The 21,922-nt window shown below is 39.5% G+C and overlaps 1 protein-coding gene across 1 annotated transcript in view; it reads left to right on the top strand.

Annotated features, from left to right (window-relative positions):
- The first annotated feature begins 8,916 nt into the window (after positions 1-8,916).
- LOC124722877 (aspartate--tRNA ligase, cytoplasmic) overlaps positions 8,917-21,922 on the top strand; it is a 96,875-nt gene continuing 83,869 nt past the window's right edge. The window contains exon 1 of the mRNA XM_047248013.1: positions 8,917-9,205. Within this exon, the coding sequence (XP_047103969.1) occupies positions 9,162-9,205 (44 nt within the window). The 5' untranslated portion in view covers positions 8,917-9,161. The remainder of the gene's footprint in view (positions 9,206-21,922) is intronic.

The raw sequence follows: 21,922 nt of genomic DNA, 5'->3' as shown, positions 1-21,922 counted from the left end.
GCACACGAAGTCTACCTGCGCTTGTAACTTCACCTCAATTCCCTTTCCTGTAATTGCCCCTCTCACTGTTGTCCTTTGCAATGGCAACGTTGGCCATGGTTTTGTAAGACTACAACACTTGAACACATCTTCCCTCAAAACACTCATTACACTGCCTGTGTCGATGACACAAGGTACGATTATATTATTTATTTCTACGCTAATTATTGGGTGGACTTCACTCCCCACATCTCCTACCTCCTCTAACAGATTCTCCCTTAGTTTTCCGTAATCGATATACCTAATATTTACATCATTAATAGTCCTGGTTTGTACCCGTCTATCAAGTAGTCACCTTCTTGTCCCTCCGTCATTGTGACAATGATTGTCCTGTCGTGAACCCAATAATTGCCTATCCTCTCTTCGCCCATCATTTTCATTTTCCCTTCTTCTTCCATCTCTGTCCCATCTTCTATCTTCCCGGTTTGCTGGTCGATATCCCCATGAATTCTGCCCCCTATTTCCTCGCCATCTTCCATTTCCGTCATTCCTCTGATTCCATGCTCTCCTGTCATTCTGATAGTTTCTACCGTTCCTATCCTCAACTCTGTCTGACCTAAGAGTCATGTCGCCGTTCACAATGTTGCTCTCGTTACCCAGTTCCTGTAATAAGTGCTGAAATGACGCAGAATCGTTCAAGCCTCTGCCTGCTATCACTATATCTCTGCGCAATCTCACTGGCAACTTCGTTATACAGATCCTAATGAGCTCCCCAGTTTCGTATGGCACATCCAAATACCTGTTTCGTCTCAGCATTTCCTGATAACACGACACTGGATCTCTTATACCACCTTCGTTACAATTTGGCATCATCAATATGCTTTGCTTAACCTGGTCCTGCTTACTTTTCGACCAGAATTCATTTAAAAATTTGTCACAAAACATCTTGTAGCTACTACAGTCTTTAATAACTTCCTGCATTTTCGCTCTAGCCTCGTCCCTCAAATGGTTACACACAAACTTCATTTTTAGGAGCGGTCCCCACGATGAAGGTAATGAATCTTGAAATTGAGACAGCCACAGGCATGGATGTTGGTAATTATCAGGATCCGGAAAACAAGTGTACGTTTGTACCGACACGAAGTGTCTCCTACATTCTTCTTCCGCATTTATGTTTTCCGACCTTGGGCTATACCCAGTTGGGTTTGCCACCTGTTTTATCCGACACAACCGTTCTTCTAACTCTCTGAGTTCGTCATCCTCTTTCTGCCTATTTTCGATTTTTGAATTTATCTCACTCTCCCTACGCAGTCTACCTGGTGGTGTTTCACCTTCGCTTCTGCACGCTAATTGCAACTGTGCTAGTTCTTCCCTATGTTTCCTATTTGTTTCCAATTGTGCCTCTTTAAACTGTAATAGTGATTGTATCTCCTCCTGGTCGGCATAAACCTTTCGCTGCGTACTGTCAGAGCCTGTTTCGCCTCTTATACTGATCTTTTCTACATCTGCGCTAATCGTATTCATTCTGACCACTACCTCCGCAACTTCATCCCTGTGTTTATTTAGCGCCATTTCCTGCCGTGTGACTTGAGCTTCCATGCTGTCTAATGCCCCTTGTTTATCTGCCAGTAAGTCCCCCACTATCTCTTTGATTCGCTCATCCGGCCACACGCCCCTATGTTCTGTAATATCGCTTTCTATTGCACTTATTCGTACCTCCAAATTATTGGCTTTTTCTTTCACTGCATCACATTCTTGCTGCACCGCATCCAGATTCTTCTCCCCCTCATCTAACCGATTATTAACTGCGGACAGACGCTCATCGATAACTGTGTGTAGCTTCCTCATTGCCTCTTTATTTCCCTTATCAATTGCCTCCAATCTTTCCTTATTTGCTTCCAATCTCTCCTTAGTCTCCCTATCCATTGCTTCCAATCTCTCCTTAGCCTCCCTATCTCTCTCCTTATTCTCCCTATCTCTCTCCTTATTATCTCTATTGATTGCTTCTAATCTTTCGTTAGTTGCTTCAAATCTTTCCTTAGTCTCCCTACTCATCGCTTGTAAAAACTGCAGTATCACATCGTTATTTCCTACTTTCGACGCGCTCACCTCGTTCGCCTGAGAAACCGTAGCTTCGCTAAGGGTAGCTGCACTTTCACCGCGCACCTGGCCTAGTCTCGGCTCGCCCGCGTCGTCGGGAAAAGCCCGCGTTTGTGGACAAAGCCCACCGCATAAAGGTTCCCCTTGCAGCGGTCCACTGAACAATACAGCCCGTTCGGAGCGTTTGTCTTTCTCGCTCATTAACCCATGGTCAACAGCTACTTCCTGCTGCACTGCTACGTCCACCCCAGAATCGCTATTCTCCATGGTGGCTACACTTTTCGACTGCGACCTAGTTACTACGGACATTACGCAAAAAAAAAAAATTATGAAACGATCTTCCAGCCTTGTGCGATATAGCAATAAATTACATAAAATAAAATAAAAGATCCTCACCAATCCAGAAAGAATTTGCAAACAGAAAAAATTTTACTTCTTAGCGCTATCACAATACATTCCATAAAAAAAATCTTAACAGCAAATCCTAACAACAAAATATCCTAACAAAAACGATCCTGGCAAAGGAATCCTGGCAACAAATTAAATATCCTGGTAACAAAATTATCGTGGCAAAAAAAACGGAATCCTGGCAACAAATTAAATATCCTGGTAACAAAATTATCGTGGCAAAAAACGGAATCCTGGCAGGGTCGAAATTATGAGAGGCACCCACTTGCCTTTCTCATACTGTGGCATCAAGCAGTCAGGCCTGCAAGATGAGTGGTTTGCCAAGCGAGTGGATTCTTCCTTAATTTATCGAGCAACATGAATTCTCGTATCTTACCATTTAGTTACAAATTATCCTCCTGTATGAATAATACGCAACGGAAACACGCATCTGACTATCAGTGATTTATAGAACTCTGACTGTACACTACGCACTGGCAATACCACATTTACCTTTTGTCTTTGATTTAACGGCTTTTATATAAATTCGGGACATTACGATAACATACAATTTAATGAAAAAGGCCACCAATCTCTTTCTTTTCACTATTTGATTTATTCCTCAACACACAAATTCTACAACCTACAACAAAATCACATGAGAAATTCCGCCCAGTGGGCATGGCTTTACGTTAGTGAATCTCTATACTATGGTCTCGTAATCTATTTACCGCAACAGTGCACTCCCTGGATCGGATGGTGGATCTTTTATTATACCTCACACTTCGCCTCTCACAATAATCCTCACGAAACTTTCCTCCAGATCGAGCGATACAGAAGGAACAGGCATACCCACAAATCTTTCGAAACTACCTTGCTACTCCCATGCAAAACACACATACCCAAATTACAAGACATACACAACACAACAATATGAAATATTACACAAAGAACGGTTACAACTTCATCACTTTTCCGCTTTCCCACTTCAATCAATATTTATCCCAGTTTCACACGACACTGCCCCACTTTGTAATTCTACTTTCCTACTGTGAACTCTGGAGATAAACGCACGTCTTCCTGTGCAATGCAAGCCATGTGGCGTTGCTGGAAAAACGGCCGACTCACCTTGATTCTCTCTCAGAGTTTAAATTCAGCGTCACACGGAATGATATTTCTTAAATACTTCAACTTATGATACACACGCTATTTCTTAAATATTTCAGCTTATTGTACACACGCTATTAATTCTTAAATATTTCAGCTTATTGTACGCACGCTATTAATTCTTAAATATTTCAGCTTAAGCTCACGGAAGTATCTCAACTTATAACTACACGTGGGCTCTTTGTGACCGTTGGTTTACTACAATCCCCTTAAAATTACCTGCCTCACTTTGTAATTTTCCCCACAAAAGGTCCTGTGAAAGAGAAATTATTAATTCTAACTACTCTTAAATATTCCACATCCATACCATGCCTCCACTCTTTCATTCCGGAGCACAACAAAAAAACAGGTCTTTACAGCAGAAGGTTCAGCGGCAGAGTAGCTGAAACATGGCCGTATTCCGATTCTCTCGCACCTCTCTCGAAGTGGGAGAAGCACCTTGCTACCTTATTGGTCAGCCACATTTCAGACGCTCAAAGCTCTGGTAACTTCCATCTCTTTGGTCTCACCAAAGGTAGCCAAAGGATCGACTCAAAGATGATCATATATTCCGATTCACTATCTGTGGTTAGCAGACGACCATACATTCATTCCTTTCACAGATCTCACCAAACTGGATGTAGGGATTTATTTTGAGGGAGTGCACATGTGATCAATTAAATAAATAAATTGTCATTCTTTCCCACACTGGTATCCGGCTTCGCTGTATTAGTTGAAATTGAGTTACTTTTACACAAAAAATGTGTTGTTCTGACAAGAATTTCGTACCTATTTTCAATGTTGGGCGGTACTGTACCCTTTCACTATTGTTGTATTGGTGAATAGTCTAAGGCAAATTTTTTACTTTAAAATGCTAATTTCCTTGCCATTTCATCCAGAATGTTTGCAGGTTCATATTAACATGGGTGACTGTTTGCATTATTTAACTTGATTTGACTTCAGTAAGTAGATCAAAAACGCTGACTGTTATTAGACCTAACCCTTCATAGATGATCACAGCTGTGTCAGCTTCTCATTTAAAATTACAGAAGTCTGCAGTGGATTAAGTTTTCACCAATATATATATTTATGGAACATGTTTTATGCTCAAGAATTATGATGTTTTTGGAAAAATGAACAGCTCCTCTATAAAAATCAACATGGATTCCGCAAACAGAGATCCTGCTTGCCTAGGTGCTCCATGAGATCCACAGCACAGTGGACAATGGAGCTCAGGTTGACACCGTGTTCCTTTATTTCAGTAAGGCTTTGGACACCATCCCACATTTCTGTTTAATGAAGAAATACAAGCTGACAGAGTATCAGAGCAGACTTGCGATTGGATTCAAGACTTTCTTGCAAACAAAACTGAACACGTTGCTCTTAACAGAACAAAATCGACAGATGTTGTAAGAATTTGCAGAACGACCTGCAGAGAACTGATGATTGATGAAGGCTCTGGTAGTTAACTCTGAACGTAAATAAATGTAACATATTGAAGGAAATGTAACCCATCCACGAAATAAGTGGCTTATAAGGCGCTTGTTCGCCAGATTATTGAGTATTTTTCATCTATCTGGGATCCCTATCAGGTAGGAGTGATAGAGGAGTTAGAGAAGATACAATGAAGAGTGGCACGTTTCTTGCTGGAATCGTTTAGCTGGCGAGAGATGCTAAACAAACTCCACCGGTAGACGTTACAAGAGAGGCGTTGCGCATCATGGAGAGAGTTACTATTGAAATTTCCGGAAACCATTTTCCAGGAGGTGTCAGACAACATATTACTCGCATACATCTCATGTATTGACCACGAGGAGAAAATTCGAGAAATTAGAGCCAATGCAGAGGCTTATTGACAATCATTCTTCCCACACACTATTCGTGAGTGGAACAGGCTTGGAGGGATCAGATAGTGGTACAGAAATTACCCTCCACCACACAGCATTAGGTGGCTTGTGGAGTATGATGTAGATGTAGATGAATATTGGAGTACACATGTCAGAACACTCATACTCGATTTCAACTGAAATTCTGGCTATACATTTTCATGTCTTGGTTTCTGCTGTGTTACTTTGACCTGCACTTAAAGCTCCAACAGACTGTGATCATTGGTAAAACGAATGTTGTGCTGTAAACTCGTGTTTACTGGGTCACTTTGGGATGGATTTGCAATTAGGTTGTCCATGACATCTCTAGGGTCGACTCAAACCTTAGTATCATTGATGTTCCACTTCTGATTTTTATGAATAGTACATCTGAACTTTCTTTCATGTGATATGTGACGATTGTACTTCTGCAGGAACGACAGGAATGTTGGAGGAGCCGACAGGTACCTCACTCCAGGATGCTTTATACCCATAGGAAGATGAAACTCACTTCACTGATGCAGTCAACCCATGGCAACTGAAAATGTGTGTGAGACTGGGATTCGAACAGGAACTACTGTTCATCGCCGTCAGTTGTGTTAAGGCTGATTCGCACTAGACTTTAATAGAACAGAACAGTAGATAACGTCACCATCAAATGGTGTTGTGTATACACTTGAGGGACATCCACATGTCACTTTACTTAGCCCAATACCAAACGACAAAAGTGAGGTTATGAGATTTGATCAATGAAAAAACCAAAGTCAAACAGAATTAGAATTAAGAAACTAGCAATGATAAAATTTATTAACACACACAGCAAACTTTAAAATGGGTGTTCTTGATAAAGTCTGTATGGTAAATTGCTGAGAACTGAAGCAATAATAATCGTTTTGTCCAAATACTCCAAAACATTGACATTTACTTGCTGGCAAAAATATACACATACTAGGATCCTGTCCTGGCTTCACACAGGTATGGCTGGCCGACCTGTGTGGCATAATATAATTTTATTTATGGACCACTGTGTAGAGTTATGATTAACGTTGAGAAAACACCATTAGGCAACTGAATAAATGACTTAAACGATTTAAGCACTACACCAGGAGGCACCAATGTTGTGGGTTCCATATTGAATTGGCGTCTGGAGTGATACCTCATGACAATGATGGAAAATGTAAGCTATGATGCCATCTTGAGTCAGTGTATCTATTAGTGGAATCCATATCAAAAACATTACAGTATTACCTGAGATTAGCCTTCCTGTATAGACACAAAAACACAGCAGGGGTCTTAGTTTACAAAACGTGTACATGCAAAAGATATGTACAAACATAAAGATTCTAGTAATAATAGTTTTGTGTGGCATTGTGGCAGTCTTTCAGTCAGACACCACTTCATGCTTGCAGTGGGCAGCATTTACTTGATCCATGAAGATGCACAGGCAGCACAAAATGTGCAAACCATGAAATGGAAAATGACAATAGGTCACATGGCTGCAAAACTCGAGCAACATGAGCATTTTCTATAAGAATTTGGCCTTAGTAATAGAGAAATTGAGAATAAGACAATATCACGGTCTCCGAATCTCTGCTGACTTTATAAATTTTCTCTCAGATAATAATGACCATTTATGCTTTAAAAAGCTTATACACTGCTTCAGTTTTGATCTGGAGATTAAATCTCTAACAAGGCTAATATATCATAATGTAAGTTCTGTTGATGAAGTAGTAAGTGATATGTAGGGCACTGTATATTCCGTAAACTTAGAATTCTCTGACTTCAAGGTATTAGTTGTACAGATAAATTTGCCACCGAGCAAGCTTGAGCACAAAAATACTCTAAAAAAAGCAAAAACTTCTGTGAAAAACCACGTGCACGTCTTTCTGACCCATACACAGAGAGAAAATTGGCTGACTGTATATCAATTCCGAACTGTAGATAGCAAATTTGAAGCTGTCTCTTAAATACTTTCTACATTTACAGTAAATTACAAAACAAGGAGTATATGTACAAGCAGGGAATCCTGCAAATGGATCACTAGAGGTATCACTACATCAACTAAAAGGAAGAGAAACCTTTTTTCCTCAGCAAAACCAAGTTTGGCAATAATGAAGAATTTAAGAAGTGCTTCACTACAAATTAAAATCTCTTTAAGAATGTAGTTAACACAGCCAAAAAGCCTCTAACAGAGAACCTGCTCAGATCATCATCAAACAAAACTAAATGCATGTGAAAAGTTAATAATACAAACCCTGATAGAAACATACAGTTGTCAAGTAAATGAGACATCAGTTTCCAACTAAAAAGAAATGACTGACTAATTTAAATCCTTCGTCATGCTCTGACTCACTGTTCTTCGCACCAAGATCAGGAACAGAGACACAAAAAGTAATTAATGACAAAATAAAGAAAAAAGAACAGATATAATCCCATGCTGCCTTCTCCATATCTATTATTAGTAAAGCACTGTCCCATTTATAATCTTCTTGTTCATGAACGGCACAGTTTCAAATAAATTTGAAACTGCAAAAGTCACATCGTACACAAAAAGGGAAGTGAAGAAGATGCTAGCAACTACAGGCCAACTGCAATTGACCAAGTATTCAACAAAGTATTTGAATACACCATGGCCATCAGACTAAATTCAGTTTTGAGAAACAGGAAAATTTAGCCTTCTGCACAGTTTGGCTTCCATGCAAAGAAAGCTACAGCTGATACAATACAATAATTCCTAGATTATACTTTAAGTCTTCTTGAGAAAAAGCTACCAATCTGAGGCAGTTTTCTTGATCTAATCAAGGGCTTTGACATGGTTATTCACAGTATCTTGCTGCAAACGTTTTATTCCTATAGAATAAGAGGAACTGGCATTGATTGGTTTAAAAGTTATCTCAAAGTCAGGAAACATTACATTTAAATATGTGAGATCAAGCAATTTACTTTCATGGCGTTCCGCAATGTTCAGTTTTAGGCCTCTTCTTCCTTTGCATAAAGGACTTTCCCTTAAACTTACCCACCAACAGAACCTCTCATATAAAAGTATAAAAGTATACTCGTGGAAAAAAGTCTATGTCTGAGTCGTGATGGGGCATTTGCAGTGTGTCATGAAGACGAAGTTAATAAAATAATTATTACTAAGAATATGGAAAGGCACCACGTCCACTATACCGCTCGTGAGTGCGGCGAGAATAGCAGACGACGACACCGTCTCCTCCACGTTGACCCCAAACGTTTCTTCCCGAGGAAGTTCAAAATTGGCTTCCCATTCCAACCTCTTCAATTTCGTTGACGACTTCTGTGAATTCCGACATTCAAAATGGTTTGACGCTCCTTTCCGCCCCGTCCCTTTCAGTCATATTGGTGAATTTCTACAACGATCGAAGCTATAATCGATATCTCACCAACTTTTGATGTGATGTCGATACCTATCGTTGACTGTATGCACACACAGAACTATACATGTGTTGATTTGTTTACTTGAGAGGAAATGTTAGGTTTGTGTGAATAGTGAGGTGACCACATCGTTCCGGTTTCCAAAAGTTTAGGGAAATTTTTTGTGGTAATTGAGTAAAAGAAATTTTAGTTGCAAAAGAAAGTAACTGTTTAAAGGAATTAAATTTTTCACTCGCCAGTAGTGCGTAACCACGTGCAGTAAGTGTGGGCGTGTACAGCAAACACGAAATGGTTAACACTAAAGATGAAACCACGTCTTCTACACAGGAAGGGTAAGAGTGTTTATTACTAGATTTTTAACTAGACTTGTGTCATAGTTCTCGCCGTTTATTGCCAATACGTTCATGCTTGAAAATAAATCCTTTCTAGCTGTTACACATAATAAGTCATGTAGTTGAAGAGTTGTGCTCGTACTAATTTTTCTTCTGGTCTTGGTCGCTAATAAAGATGTGAAATCACTGTGGACTTTAGGAAATGTGTTCGTCTTATGGTTATGTGCTTGTAACTCATAGAGTTTGATGGAAGGCGATTTTAACACAAATTTGAATTGAAGTATGTAGTGGACGCAATGATCGAATGTTTTGCAATTTTTTTGTTCTTCAGCTCTCTTTATTTCATGAAACATGGCACTAGAATAAGTCATATGTAGGCCTACTTTATATGATATACATTAGCTGTCAGTAGCAGTACAGAGTAATGTAATGTAGGTACTTACCATAACATTTCGTCCCTCTCAATTATCCACAATGGTCTTAGTTTGCATTTGTTGATCTGTATCATGTGTCAGACATTTCGTTGTAGTATGATTTCAGAGCAACTTTTGGATCACAAAAATTAATCATTTTAAACTGTTCACTGTTGATGTAGATGTAGGCTGTAACTGTAAAAGAAATGTGGTGCAAACAGGCATATATTAAAGGTTTTAGAGCAATTTTGTCAAATGGTACACTACATAATTGTACCTCTTGTACTTATCCCTCCAATTGTTTTTGTGAAGTTGATGGTAATCTATATTTGTATCTTGAATCACTTGTTCCTTAGTGAGGAGCATCAAGCTCACTCTGTCCATAACAGCTTTCAAGTAACACACACCTCATGACTGACAGTGCCAAATGAGAAGCACCTCTGGTGGCTGAATTTGGTTATCATAGTTTTCTCAAGTTTTGAGTGAATCTTATAGTGTCCATGTGTTGATCAACTTGAAATGGTTCCTTCACAAGACATTGGTGGACATTATGTGGTTGGGACTGCTGAATCTCCATGTAAAACCACTGCTATTGGGTCAATCCAAATGAAGTGGTCCAATAAAAATTAAGTTGGTTGCTTGACCATTTTTAAATATTTTAATATTTTTATATGTGATTACCCTATAATTGAGAATTTCAAAACAGTTTTTTTTTTTTTTTTTACCTTTCACCTTTACTGAATGTCATCCATTTTCGCTTCTAAGCGTGCAACGATGTTTCAGTTTAGAGATGTTAGCAAAAATATGACTATTTCTGCGCTGGTTTAAGTTAAAACATTGCAATTGACATGATTGTTTTTAGAAAAGTGTCCTCTACAACATTGTCTATTACACAAAATACCCTAAATTCATAAATAACCAGTCAAAATGACCTCCAAAGTTTGGTATCCAAATTTTCAAAGATCTACTTTTTAGGCCCAAAAATAACATACAAGGAGTGATTTATGAGAGTCTATTTTTTTCCTATAGTTATATATCATACACTACTAGCCTCATATAGAGTAAGAACACTTACAAATGTTATCTTAATTTCTTATGAATTCTTGAAATTTGAAAGTTTTCATTTTTTGTAAAGTTTGGGTTTAGTTATCTCAGGTGGGACTGAATATGAAAATATAATTTTTGCACAGTTTGTACACCTATATGATAGCAACGTACTGTAAAAATGTCAACGTTGATATCTGACTGAAGAGATAATACACATTACTCTACAACTGGTCTTATTATATTAGCAGGATATAATCAATTATTATAGAAGTTTGGGACTGAATTATATACAAAAAGTGGAAACATCACTGAAATTAACATTTATATTATTTTGACGTACTTAAAAAATTATTTTCAATTAACACCCTTCAAGATGTGACTGTTCCTAAACCTTGTGGTGAATGTTAAGAACACTTATTTCTTCAGACAGCTTCTGTGATATAGAATAAGACCTCCCAGTTGTTGTGATAAGTTCAAGCACTGAAAGTTTCTTTAAAACATTTTTCATTGGTATCCAGACTTTGTCACTAGTAGATTTCTTGAATGATGCTCTTGGGGCAGCCGGGTGGTAAAAATGCACAAAAATATAATTGTTTTCCAAACTTATTCTTTCAACCACTGTCCATCATACACACATGCCACTATGTCAGTCAATGTTAAAGACAGAGATGTAATTTTACTGACACAATGATCTTCATAAATTTTGGTTTCTGATGTTACATAGCATCGAACTATGTTTTCTGCAATGCCAAGGAATTTGTGGAACTGCCTTGTTTCTTTTATTGCTATACAGTTTTCAAATCTGGTTTGAAGTGTTGTTTTAATATGCAGAGCCCTTTCTTCTTTCTTGATCAGAAAATTGGTAATGCCTTTAATATTATCCTTGCAAAAGACATGCATTTCCTGTACTGCGAGAATTTGGTCTGTGGTTGGTCTTTGTAGGCTGGCTTTACTTACTTCACGTTTTGTTGTACCTCCTACTCCATCACATGCATTTTTACCATGGCAAGATGCAAAAAAGTGCCATTTAGCCTCCAACCCAAAGTGTACTTTGTGGTTGCAAAGATTTGAAAAGTTCTTTTTGTTCTTGTACTGACTATCACTTCCATCTGAAAAATATATCAGCTTCTCAACCTCGGTAACATTTTCTTTTGTGTAATTTGTTACATACTTTTGAAACACATGTGCAGCCAAAGTGTTGTGCTCCGCCTAGAATGCAAACTGAAGAACTGCAAACTTCATCTTTCTCATTTTTAAAGTAGATAATAAATGGATGCACTGCTGCCTGGTCATTGACCCAGTGGTACCCTTGTATTGCATCTGGAATCACAAATGTAAAATTTTCTGCAAAATCAGCTAGCACTATGCATTAAGTTTCATGAAGTTTTGCTTTTTTTTCTTTCAAAAACTTACTTTGGATTTTAGAAACATAGTGGTGACTTTTGAGTTTCTGTAAGTTATCAATTAAAGATTCCAAGTACTGTTCCTGAGATTTAACCACTGTTATCATTTCTGCCGTGTCGGTTGTGACCCACTGTTTGAAGGTAATACTGTCTGGCATCTCCTCCTCATATTCATGAAACAATTCAATAATGGTTTCCTTACCAGTGCATTTATTACACAAACTTGTCATGCAATCATAACTGTTAGTGTCACAGACCATTAAATCTAGTAACTCTTTGTAGTTAAGATCACGGAGTTTTGCACCCGCAATCATCAGTTTGACATTTTGATGATATAAACAAAAACATACGGAGTGTGTCCCTGAGGATTCAGCCAAAATACACCACTTAGGGCAGAGGTCACAAAATTTTGACCTTCCAATTTTGCATTCAGGATGAGAATTTTTGAGAGCTACATGACGTTCATTTAAATTTGACAGTACTAGTTGTTTCTGCTTTGTTACTTTAACTCCATTTATAACAACTCTTTTGCTATCTTTGCAACCTGGGCACATTCTACTGTTTTCATCATCTTCAAAAAACTGCTGGATCTGTTTAATTGTTTCTTTACTTATACCTGGTCCTTTCTTCTTTCCTAAAACTGGAAGAATGCCTTGCTCTTTCACTAATTTTTGGGTTAGTTTAACCAAACGATGAGAAGCATTGAATTCATGAACTATTTTTTCTCTTGACCATGAGTCAGGGAGCAAACTGAAAATTTTAACTTTTTCCTGTTTAGATGTCACTGAGCATTTAATTTTTAACTTCTCTATTAAGCTCAAATATTCAGTGTCAGATGATGCTGGTGGTAGGTTTTCTTCTTCTTTAGAAATAATGTTGGTATCTGTATTATTAAAGCATGATTCCAAGGCTTTTCTGATTTTGTCTGTAATTTGTTGTACCTAATTTTCAATAGCTACTTAATTTTATTATTTTCGAAGCAGGAGATACGTCTAACTTAGAACAAGCAAAGTCCAATATGCTAACTGCTTCCTCATGAGTAATATAAATGTCATTAACAAGGTTACATGATTCTGGTTCTGGATGTACACAAATATATTTGAGTAACAAGTTGGGCACAGGGAATTTCCAGGAATCACATTATGTTTCACTTGGGAAGCTGATTCAATCTCACACAACAAGAACAAATGTTCAAGTTTTATTTCCCGCAAACCCTAGTAATAGGCTTTTTATGAACTTTAAGTGGATCACAGCAATTTCTTCCAAAAATGTGGTTGTACTTCAGAATATATTTCTTCTCATGATAATCACACACTGATATTACAGAAGAACTTACTTGAAATTTAAACAAAGTTTTTCTAACTTCATCAAAGCCTCCAGAATGAGATTTTCACTCTGCAGCGGAGTGTGCGCTGATATGAAACTTTCCTGGCAGATTAAAACTGTGCGCCGGACCGAGACTCGAACTCGAGACCTTTGCCTTTCGTGGGCAAGTGCTCTACCAACTGAGCTACCAAAGCACGACTCACGCCCCATCCTCACAGCTTTACAGAAGGTAGGAGGTGAGGTACTGGCAGAAGCAAAGCTGTGAGGACGGGGCGTGAGTCATGCTTGGGTAGCTCAGTTGGTAGAACACTTGCCCACGAAAGGCAAAGGTCCTGAGTTCGAGTCTCGGTCCGGCACACAGTTTTAATCTGCCAGGAAAGTTTCATCAAAGTCATTGACATTTTTCAAGATTTTTGAAACTGAACCGTAAACTGTTTTGTGACACACTTCACTTGCTATCTGTCCAACAGAGCACTGTTCATCCATGGTATTGCATTCCAGCTAATCTCTCAAAATTAATTACAAATTACACACAGAACAAAGCACATAACACATTCTACACTCTCTATGAAGTATGTACGTCCACTCTAACAGAGGTTTCAGAACAGACTGGCTACAACAATGCCTCACCCAGCAATAATGTACTTCTACAGTGCCTCACCCAGCAATACTGTACTTCTACAATGCCTCACCCAGCAACAATGTACTTCTTTATTGACAATAAACCTAAATATAAATGAGCATTTTTATTACCATAGAACAAAAGTGAAAGCTCATATTGTTTAATATTGCATTATTAAAAATAAATAAACTAAATGAATATTGGGTGATAGTGTTAACTAAATCTATGTCACAATTCAATTTTATTACAATGAAACAATAGACCATTTAAATAGGCAACAGCCATAAGATCAGTTGTAGAGTAATGTGAATTATTTCCTCATTTTCAAAAATTCATATCTTTGTTCGCTGTCAGATATCAGTGTTGAAATTTTTACAGTACGTTGCTGTCATATAGGTGTACAAACTATGCAAAAATCATATTTTTATATTCAGTCCCACTTGAGATAACTAAACCCAAACTTTACAAAAAATGAAAACTTTCAAATTTCAAGAATTCATAAGAAATCAAGAAAACATTTGTAAGTGTTCTTACTCTATATGAGGCTAGTTGTGTATGATATCTAACTATAGGGGGGGGGGGGGGAAATAGTCTCTCATAAAACACTCCTTGTTTGTTATTTTTGGGCCTAAAAAGTGGGTTTTTGAAAATTTGGATACCATAATTTGGAGGTCATTTTGACTGGTTATTTTTGAATTTAGGGTACTTCGTGTAATAGACAATGTTGTAGGGAACACGTTTCTAAAAACAATCATGTCAATTGCAATGTTGTAACTTAACCCAGTGCAGAGATATTCAAATTTTCGCTAATGTCTCCAGACTGAAAAATCATAGTGTGCCTACAAATAAAAATGGCCGCCATCCAGTTAAGGTGCAACATAAATTATTTTAAAAAACTGTTTTGAACTTCTCAGATATGGTGCAATCAACATATAAAAAAATTAAAGTATTTAAAAATGGTCAAGTAACCATCACTGGACCACTTCATATGGATTTGGCCCCATTGTGAGGAGAAGTCACTTTGGCCACTTTCATAGGCTTTCTTCTTATTTTTGACATTTAGTATGTTCTTTGAATAGCTAAGATGTTTGTATGTCGCATATTTCCTCTGTTAACATACTGTAATTAAACTTCTCCAGTGTATCCCCTACACAACTAACACTAACACACTCAACAAATTTCTGGCATCTATATATTCCACAAGCAAATTACCTGCTTCAAAACACTCTATTCTCACACGCCAACTTTCAACTATGTCGATTATATGTGATGTCACAATATCATTATGTCTTTAGGAATTCTGTTAGGTGGCATCATGGCAGATGTTTCGCACATGAAACATGTTAAATTACTCCAGAACAACAGCTGTTCTGATCTGACCATCTCTTCAGACAGGAATTGAAACTTTAGTGCTGACAGTTATAACCCTACTGCTTTCCCTGCCCTGGCTGCCCCATGGGAAGAGGGACAAGCCAGATTTGTAGGAGCAAGACACTTTATTCATTACTTCATATGTACTTGAACTGATGGGTACCGAGCGAGGTGGCGCAGTGGTTAGACACTGGACTCGCATTCGGGAGGACGACGGTTCAATCCCGCGTCCGGCCATCCTGATTTAGGTTTTCTGTGATTTCCCTAAATCACGCTAGGCAAATGCCGGGATGGTTCCTCTGAAAGGGCACGGCCGACTTCCTTCCCCATCCTTCCCTAATCCGATGAGACCGATGACCACGCTGTCTGGTCTCCTTCCCCAAACCAACCAACTTGAACTGATGGGGATACTTTGCCTGTGACAAAACCATTATTTTTTGTGGAACAGTTGAAAAAATGTGGAGAACTTAAGTTGTTAGGAAAAATACATCAAGGATTGCAATTGATTAGAGTGTCTTTTACTGCACATGCTGCAGCTCTTCCGGCATGTGAATGTCTGGGTGATATACCAGTGACCATGGCCACACAAAAAATGTTGAATATGATCCAAGAAATCACCTTGCGCTTGAAACAGATGAGGAGGTATGGGCTAATCTTGAGCGGCGAGGCCTGCATGTTGTCCGACATGTTGAAAAGGTCCCAAGGATAATATAATAGATATAGGCACTGTTATGGAAGTCTTTGAAGGAGTTAGTGATGATGTATATATGTGACATGAAACCTTATGTCCCACCACCTGTGAGGTGCTTTCGATGCTTGTCCCTTGGTCACATGTCATCCTGCTGCATGGTGGACACAGAATGTGGCAAGTACGAACGATCGCCCCAAGTAGTTAGTTGTGTTGAACAAGCACCTTCATATGTCAACTACATGTAATACCATCCTTCACATTAGCTGGTTTGCCCAGTCTTCAAGAAATAAAATAAAATACAGGAATGTAAATCTATTGATCACTTGTTGTATACTGTGGCATGTAAAAAATATCAACGCCCACACCTATTGATACGAAGTCAAATTATGTGAAAGTTCCAGCTATCACTACCGCCGCCGTAACTGTTTTAATACAAGTTCTCTCACTGCTGTCGTCTCCTGTGATTCCCATGGAACCATCTTTTTGAACCACTTCCCACACCTGGTTGAGGAACAGTTTGCTTCTCCAGCATCTATCAGTTACAAGATACCCTCTTGGGACCATTCTTCCTGGAAAGGGACAGATCAGAGGTCCAATGCCAGCTGATGGTTGAAAGGATTGTGACCTGTGGGTGTCAGAGGTTGCCTAATCTTCACCCGTCGCTACACTTGTTGCAGATAGGCCCTCACAAGAAACCCAGCTACCAGAAGCTGCAAAGGAGCAGAAGAAGAATTGGGACAAGGTTACCCTAGTGACCTTGGAGGTGCCATATCCCCCCCCTCCTGCCCCCTCCACATTATTGGATTTTAAACCTGATGTGATTCCACCACTATCAGTTACAGGCAGTGATCCTGGGGGCATGATCAGCCCTCCTTGCCTCTTGATGCCTAACCTGGACACCTGTAACATAATCATTCAGTGGAACAGTAATGCCTATTGTTCTCACCTGCCAGAACTATACCACCTTATTTCCTCCTCCTGCATTTTGTATTATGCTGTAAGAAATACACTTCACTGATAACCATTCCCCAGTGCTCTGTGGTTATTGTACATTCTGTTGGAACTGTGCTGACCCTGAGAGGGCGTCTAGAGAATTCCTTACATCCATTGCCACAGATGTGGTCACTGAGTGGATTCCCCTGTATTAAAGGTTGGAAGCAATAGTGGTGTGAGCACTAATGACCCCAGCGATCACCATTTGCAACATTTACACATCTCCAGGCAAGTCACTGAGTACATTGAGTTGACCACCATATTCCAGCAAACCCCCCCCCCCCCCCCCCCACACACACACACACACTTCTTCTACGTGGAGTTTTCAGTGTGCACTATCCGCTGTGGCGGAGTACCACTTCATGCTCCACCACCACCCTACAGGGGATTTACATCTCTTTCGTGAGTATGTACTTGGCCGACAACAGCCCTGGCCCTTGCAGCACTACTTTCCTTTCCGTGCTGCAGGTCTATCCTTCTACTATTCTTCTTTCCCCTCTGCCTTTCTATTGGATCGTGGTCTTGGTACTGACCCTGCTTGGATCCGGTTTATAATTTTGGACACTTGGTTGTGTTCTCTCCCGTGTCTTTCTTCTGGCACTTTATACAACATTTCGTCTTTCATTACACGGTCCCCCTCGTTGACTTTGACCTACCATTCCTCTTCAAAATTTTACGCAACTGCAGATGGTGTGTGGAAGTTCGCCCATTGTGGTGTACCTTCCACCTTTTGTGTCTTTCTTCTTCCTCTCTGGCAAACGTAAAACACTAAGAACCCAACTGGGAAGCCATTCTGATGGGGGTAGGCGTAGAGGTTGTCAAGTCAAGTACCTGCACAGTGGTGGCCCCCTGGCCGCAGAGGGATCGCACTATTGGTGCCTGAGTATGTGCCCATCATGGCTGGAGCATGGGGACTTTGTCCAATGATTCACTGGCCAGGTAGCTGTTCCTGTGGCTGGGTGGCACTTGTGAGGAGAGTCCCCGTTCAGAGTGGGTGGCACCAGGGAGAATGACTTGCAAATAAAACAGCTCAAACTTTATTCTGCTTGTTTCTCTATGGCCGCAGCAACCTCTTCTCAGGGAAAGGATTACTACAGTGTAGAGAGATGTGACACCACAGTTTCCTTCCCTGGGTATGCCATGGGAGGAACACGGGATAAAGGACAAACTGAGAAATGCTTCTCGCAGTACTAAGTTTGCTCTAGGACCGACAGGAATTCCTGTTTGTCCATAAAGCCATTATTCTATGTTGAACACCTCGAGGACTTGTTTGAGGAAGTAGCAGCTATTTTAAATTTGAAGATTGGTTCACTTCTGATTAAAACAGCATCCCATGCTCAGTCACAGGCGCTGCTTGCCTGGGACAAGCTGGGTGACATTCTTGTAACTGTCCACCCCTCATAAGCCTCAGTGTGGTACATGGTATTATCTTCCACCGCATCCTCCTTTTACAAACCCATGGTGAGTTATGTGCCAATTTGGAGCAATAGGGTGTGAATTGTTTTTTTGTCCATCATGTCCAATGGGGACCAGAGGACAGTAGGGTTGATATTGGGGTCATCACCTTGGCCTTTGAAGGCAACTCATTGCCTGAAAAGGCCACTGTGGTGATGTATTGATACTACTTGAAACCATATGTACCTAAACTCCATGTGGTGCTTCAAATGCATGTGATTCAGGCACGTCTTCACACTGTAATGTTAACCCCATCTATAGGGATTGTGGACGTCAATTACACATGAAGTTCCTCGTGTATCTCCCATGAACCCTAGCCATTCCCCCTCCTCCCCCCTCCTCCCCCCTCCTCCCCCCTCCTCCCCCCTCCTCCCCCCTCCTCCCCCCTCCTCCCCCCTCCTCCCCCCTCCTCCCCCCTCCTCCCCCCTCCTCCCTCCTCCTCCCCCCTCCTCCCCCCTCCTCGCCCCATCTTCCCCCCTCTTACCCCCTTCCCCCCTCTTCCCTTCTCAGTCTGTGTCAACTGCAGGAAGCACCACTGCCCCTATTCACTGGACTGCAATCAAAGAGAAAAGCAAGGCTCTCAACCAACTCACATATCAGGAGGCCAAGAATAAATGTGACTGACTGCATTCTGTGCATATGACGATGACCTTTGCTATGGCTGTGACAACATTATCCACCCTAGTGACAGTACCCTCGCCCTTTGTGCTTTCTACATCAGGTCTTTGGGGCCACTTGACTATATCTGAACCTCTGGTGTTTGGGACCCTCCTTTGCCAACTGCTCATTGCAGTCTTTTTTGACCTTTATAAAGCATATGACATCACCTGGTGTGATCACATTTTACTTAACCTCCATGACTAGGGCTTTCGAGGCTCCGTACTGATTTTTAAATGTTAATTTTTATCCCACCATTTGTTCGTTTGTACTTCGCTTAGCTCTTCATAGATTCAAGAGAACGGCATCCCATAGTGCTCTGCCCTGTGGATTACATTCTTTCTCATCACAATCAATGGGCTAGTGACTTCTGTAGGGCCACAGGTCACCCTGCGCTGTATGTTGACGACTCTTAGATTTGGTACAGCTCCTACATGGTTGAACTCCAGTTGCAGGGTGCCATCAGACAGGCCTCTGTGTGGACCCTTTCTCATGGTTTCCAGTTCTCTCCTGCGAAAAAGCAGCTGATAATTTGTTCTCATACTATGGTCCATCATGACCCAGAACTCTACTTGGTCACCCGACATTTAAAAGTTGTTGCACAGTTCTGTTTTACGGGCTTCCTTTTGATAAAATGCTGACTTGGCTGCCCTATATTTGTCAGCTAGAGACTAGGTGCATGAGGAAGCTTATGCTTTATGCTTCCTTGCCCACACAGTTTGGGGTGCGGATTGTACTACTCTACTTTGTATGTATTTACTCCACTCAAAGCAAGGGAACTGAAAACAAAATTATAATAAAAATGTAATTCTTGGCAGGAATATCTCTCTATTTATAGCCCTTTATCTTGTATTTCTAGCTAATAATTTATGCACTAATAATAATTTATGAGGAGCAAATAAAACATTTCTTTACTATACATGTCACTAAAATCAATCTGCAATAGCTGACATAAAAAATAAGACATACATTTTGTTTTACTTTCAATTTTTATATAATTTGTAATTTATTACTACAACCATACATTTAATTAGTTGTGTGCAATATTTTGCATCTATTGCTCTAGTGCTACCAACTGCTTCCTTCTTTTAATCAACTTTTGCGTATATTTCTTTTTCCCCAGTTTGATTCAGTACCTCCTCATTAGTTATCCAATCTACTCATTTCATCTTTAGCATTCTTCTGTAGCATTGCAGTATGTCTTGTTGGTTTCCGCGGTAGACTTGTATTTTGTAAAATTAGCTTTCAAATATTTAGTCAGATTTTCAGATTAATGTGTCTCAAAATAATTTCAAATAAATATTGAGGAGATTCCTTTCCATTCCTCTCAGGCAGAGGAGGTAGTTACCCACTACTAATGGTATCATTGGCAATAATTTGTTGAATCTCCTCTGGGTAATGTAGCTCTAGCTGGAGCTGCATTTACATTCACACTCCACTCTGGCAGTGGAATGTACTAATGTTATCTGATGATCTTAATCCCCAGTCATGGATACTATGCAGGAGAAACAACTGACAGTTATCCTTGCATGACGTTTATAACAATTATACAGGCTGAGAGACAATATGATGTTTGGTTCTCACAAGACCTACACGTGTGACAATAATTGTCTTGTATATTCTTCCTCTGCTATTTTTTTTGGTCTCTCTATGCCATTCAGTTTTGTTGCAAACTATTCAGCAAATTTCAAACACTGTTTTAGACACACAGTTAGTACGCTAATCAGATTTGAGTATTCTGCTATCATGTTTATGCTTGGCCAGTACACGAGTGCTTCAAACTTGATCATGGGCTGTAATATTCTTCAGATAACATTTCTTTCCGTTGGTGAAAAAGAAACATACTTTAGATTTTATTTTATTTTTTCCCCATTTTTTTTATTATTGTAAGTGTTCACTAACTTCTGTTCAATAAGCTTAGAAAGAATGCCATGAAGAAATGACTGTAACCTGCACTGTGTGTGTCACATTTTATACAAAATCTTTATATCAAATGAAATTGTTTTCTTAACTACACACAAAACTCATCCTGATCCAAAGCTAAATTCACTAGATGATGATGTATATATTTTTGATTATGGTGCTCTGTTACCAATGATCAATGTTATTCTGGTCTTTGACAGTTTTCATAAGATAGTTAGCGCACTGTGAATCCATTATAAGTATTTCCAACTGATAAGATGAGTGAGGTAGTGCAGTCCTAAGGTGCTGGACACACTTTCTGGGTGAGTACAGTTCAAATTCCTGCTTGCCATCCTGATTTAGGAAAAGACATCACCAATTCACTTCTCCAGTCTGAGCTTTTACTCAGTCACTAGTCATCATTAACAGGACATTAAGCTCAAACCTGCTTTCCTTTGTTTGTCTCCAACTGGTGGAATAAATGTCCAGAAGAGTACACATGCAAACCCTTGAACAAGCTTGTCTTTTCTGGAATGACACTTTGTGCTTAACTGAAGAACCACTGTTTCCTACAGAGTTTTTTAATGTCACTCATAATTAGTTGTAGGAAAGCTGTTTCATGCCATGATAAAAATTTGACAGAAAATTTGTTAAATTTAACATCAAGACCTACTTCCTTATCGGTTTCCTCACTCTGCCACCCAGCCATTACTTTTAAAGAATATTTGGTCCTGGTAACAGTAATTAGCCTCACTGATTTCCATGAAACTTTCTAGCTTTTTTATGGTAATACATTATTTTAGCTCCTGAGTACTATCATAAGATTGTACATGCCTG

Source organism: Schistocerca piceifrons, chromosome X, assembly GCF_021461385.2.
Source record: "Schistocerca piceifrons isolate TAMUIC-IGC-003096 chromosome X, iqSchPice1.1, whole genome shotgun sequence".
Lineage (NCBI taxonomy): Eukaryota > Metazoa > Arthropoda > Insecta > Orthoptera > Acrididae > Schistocerca > Schistocerca piceifrons.
The sequence above is the reverse complement of the archived record's forward strand: the minus strand, read 5'-3'. Positions and strand labels throughout refer to the sequence as shown.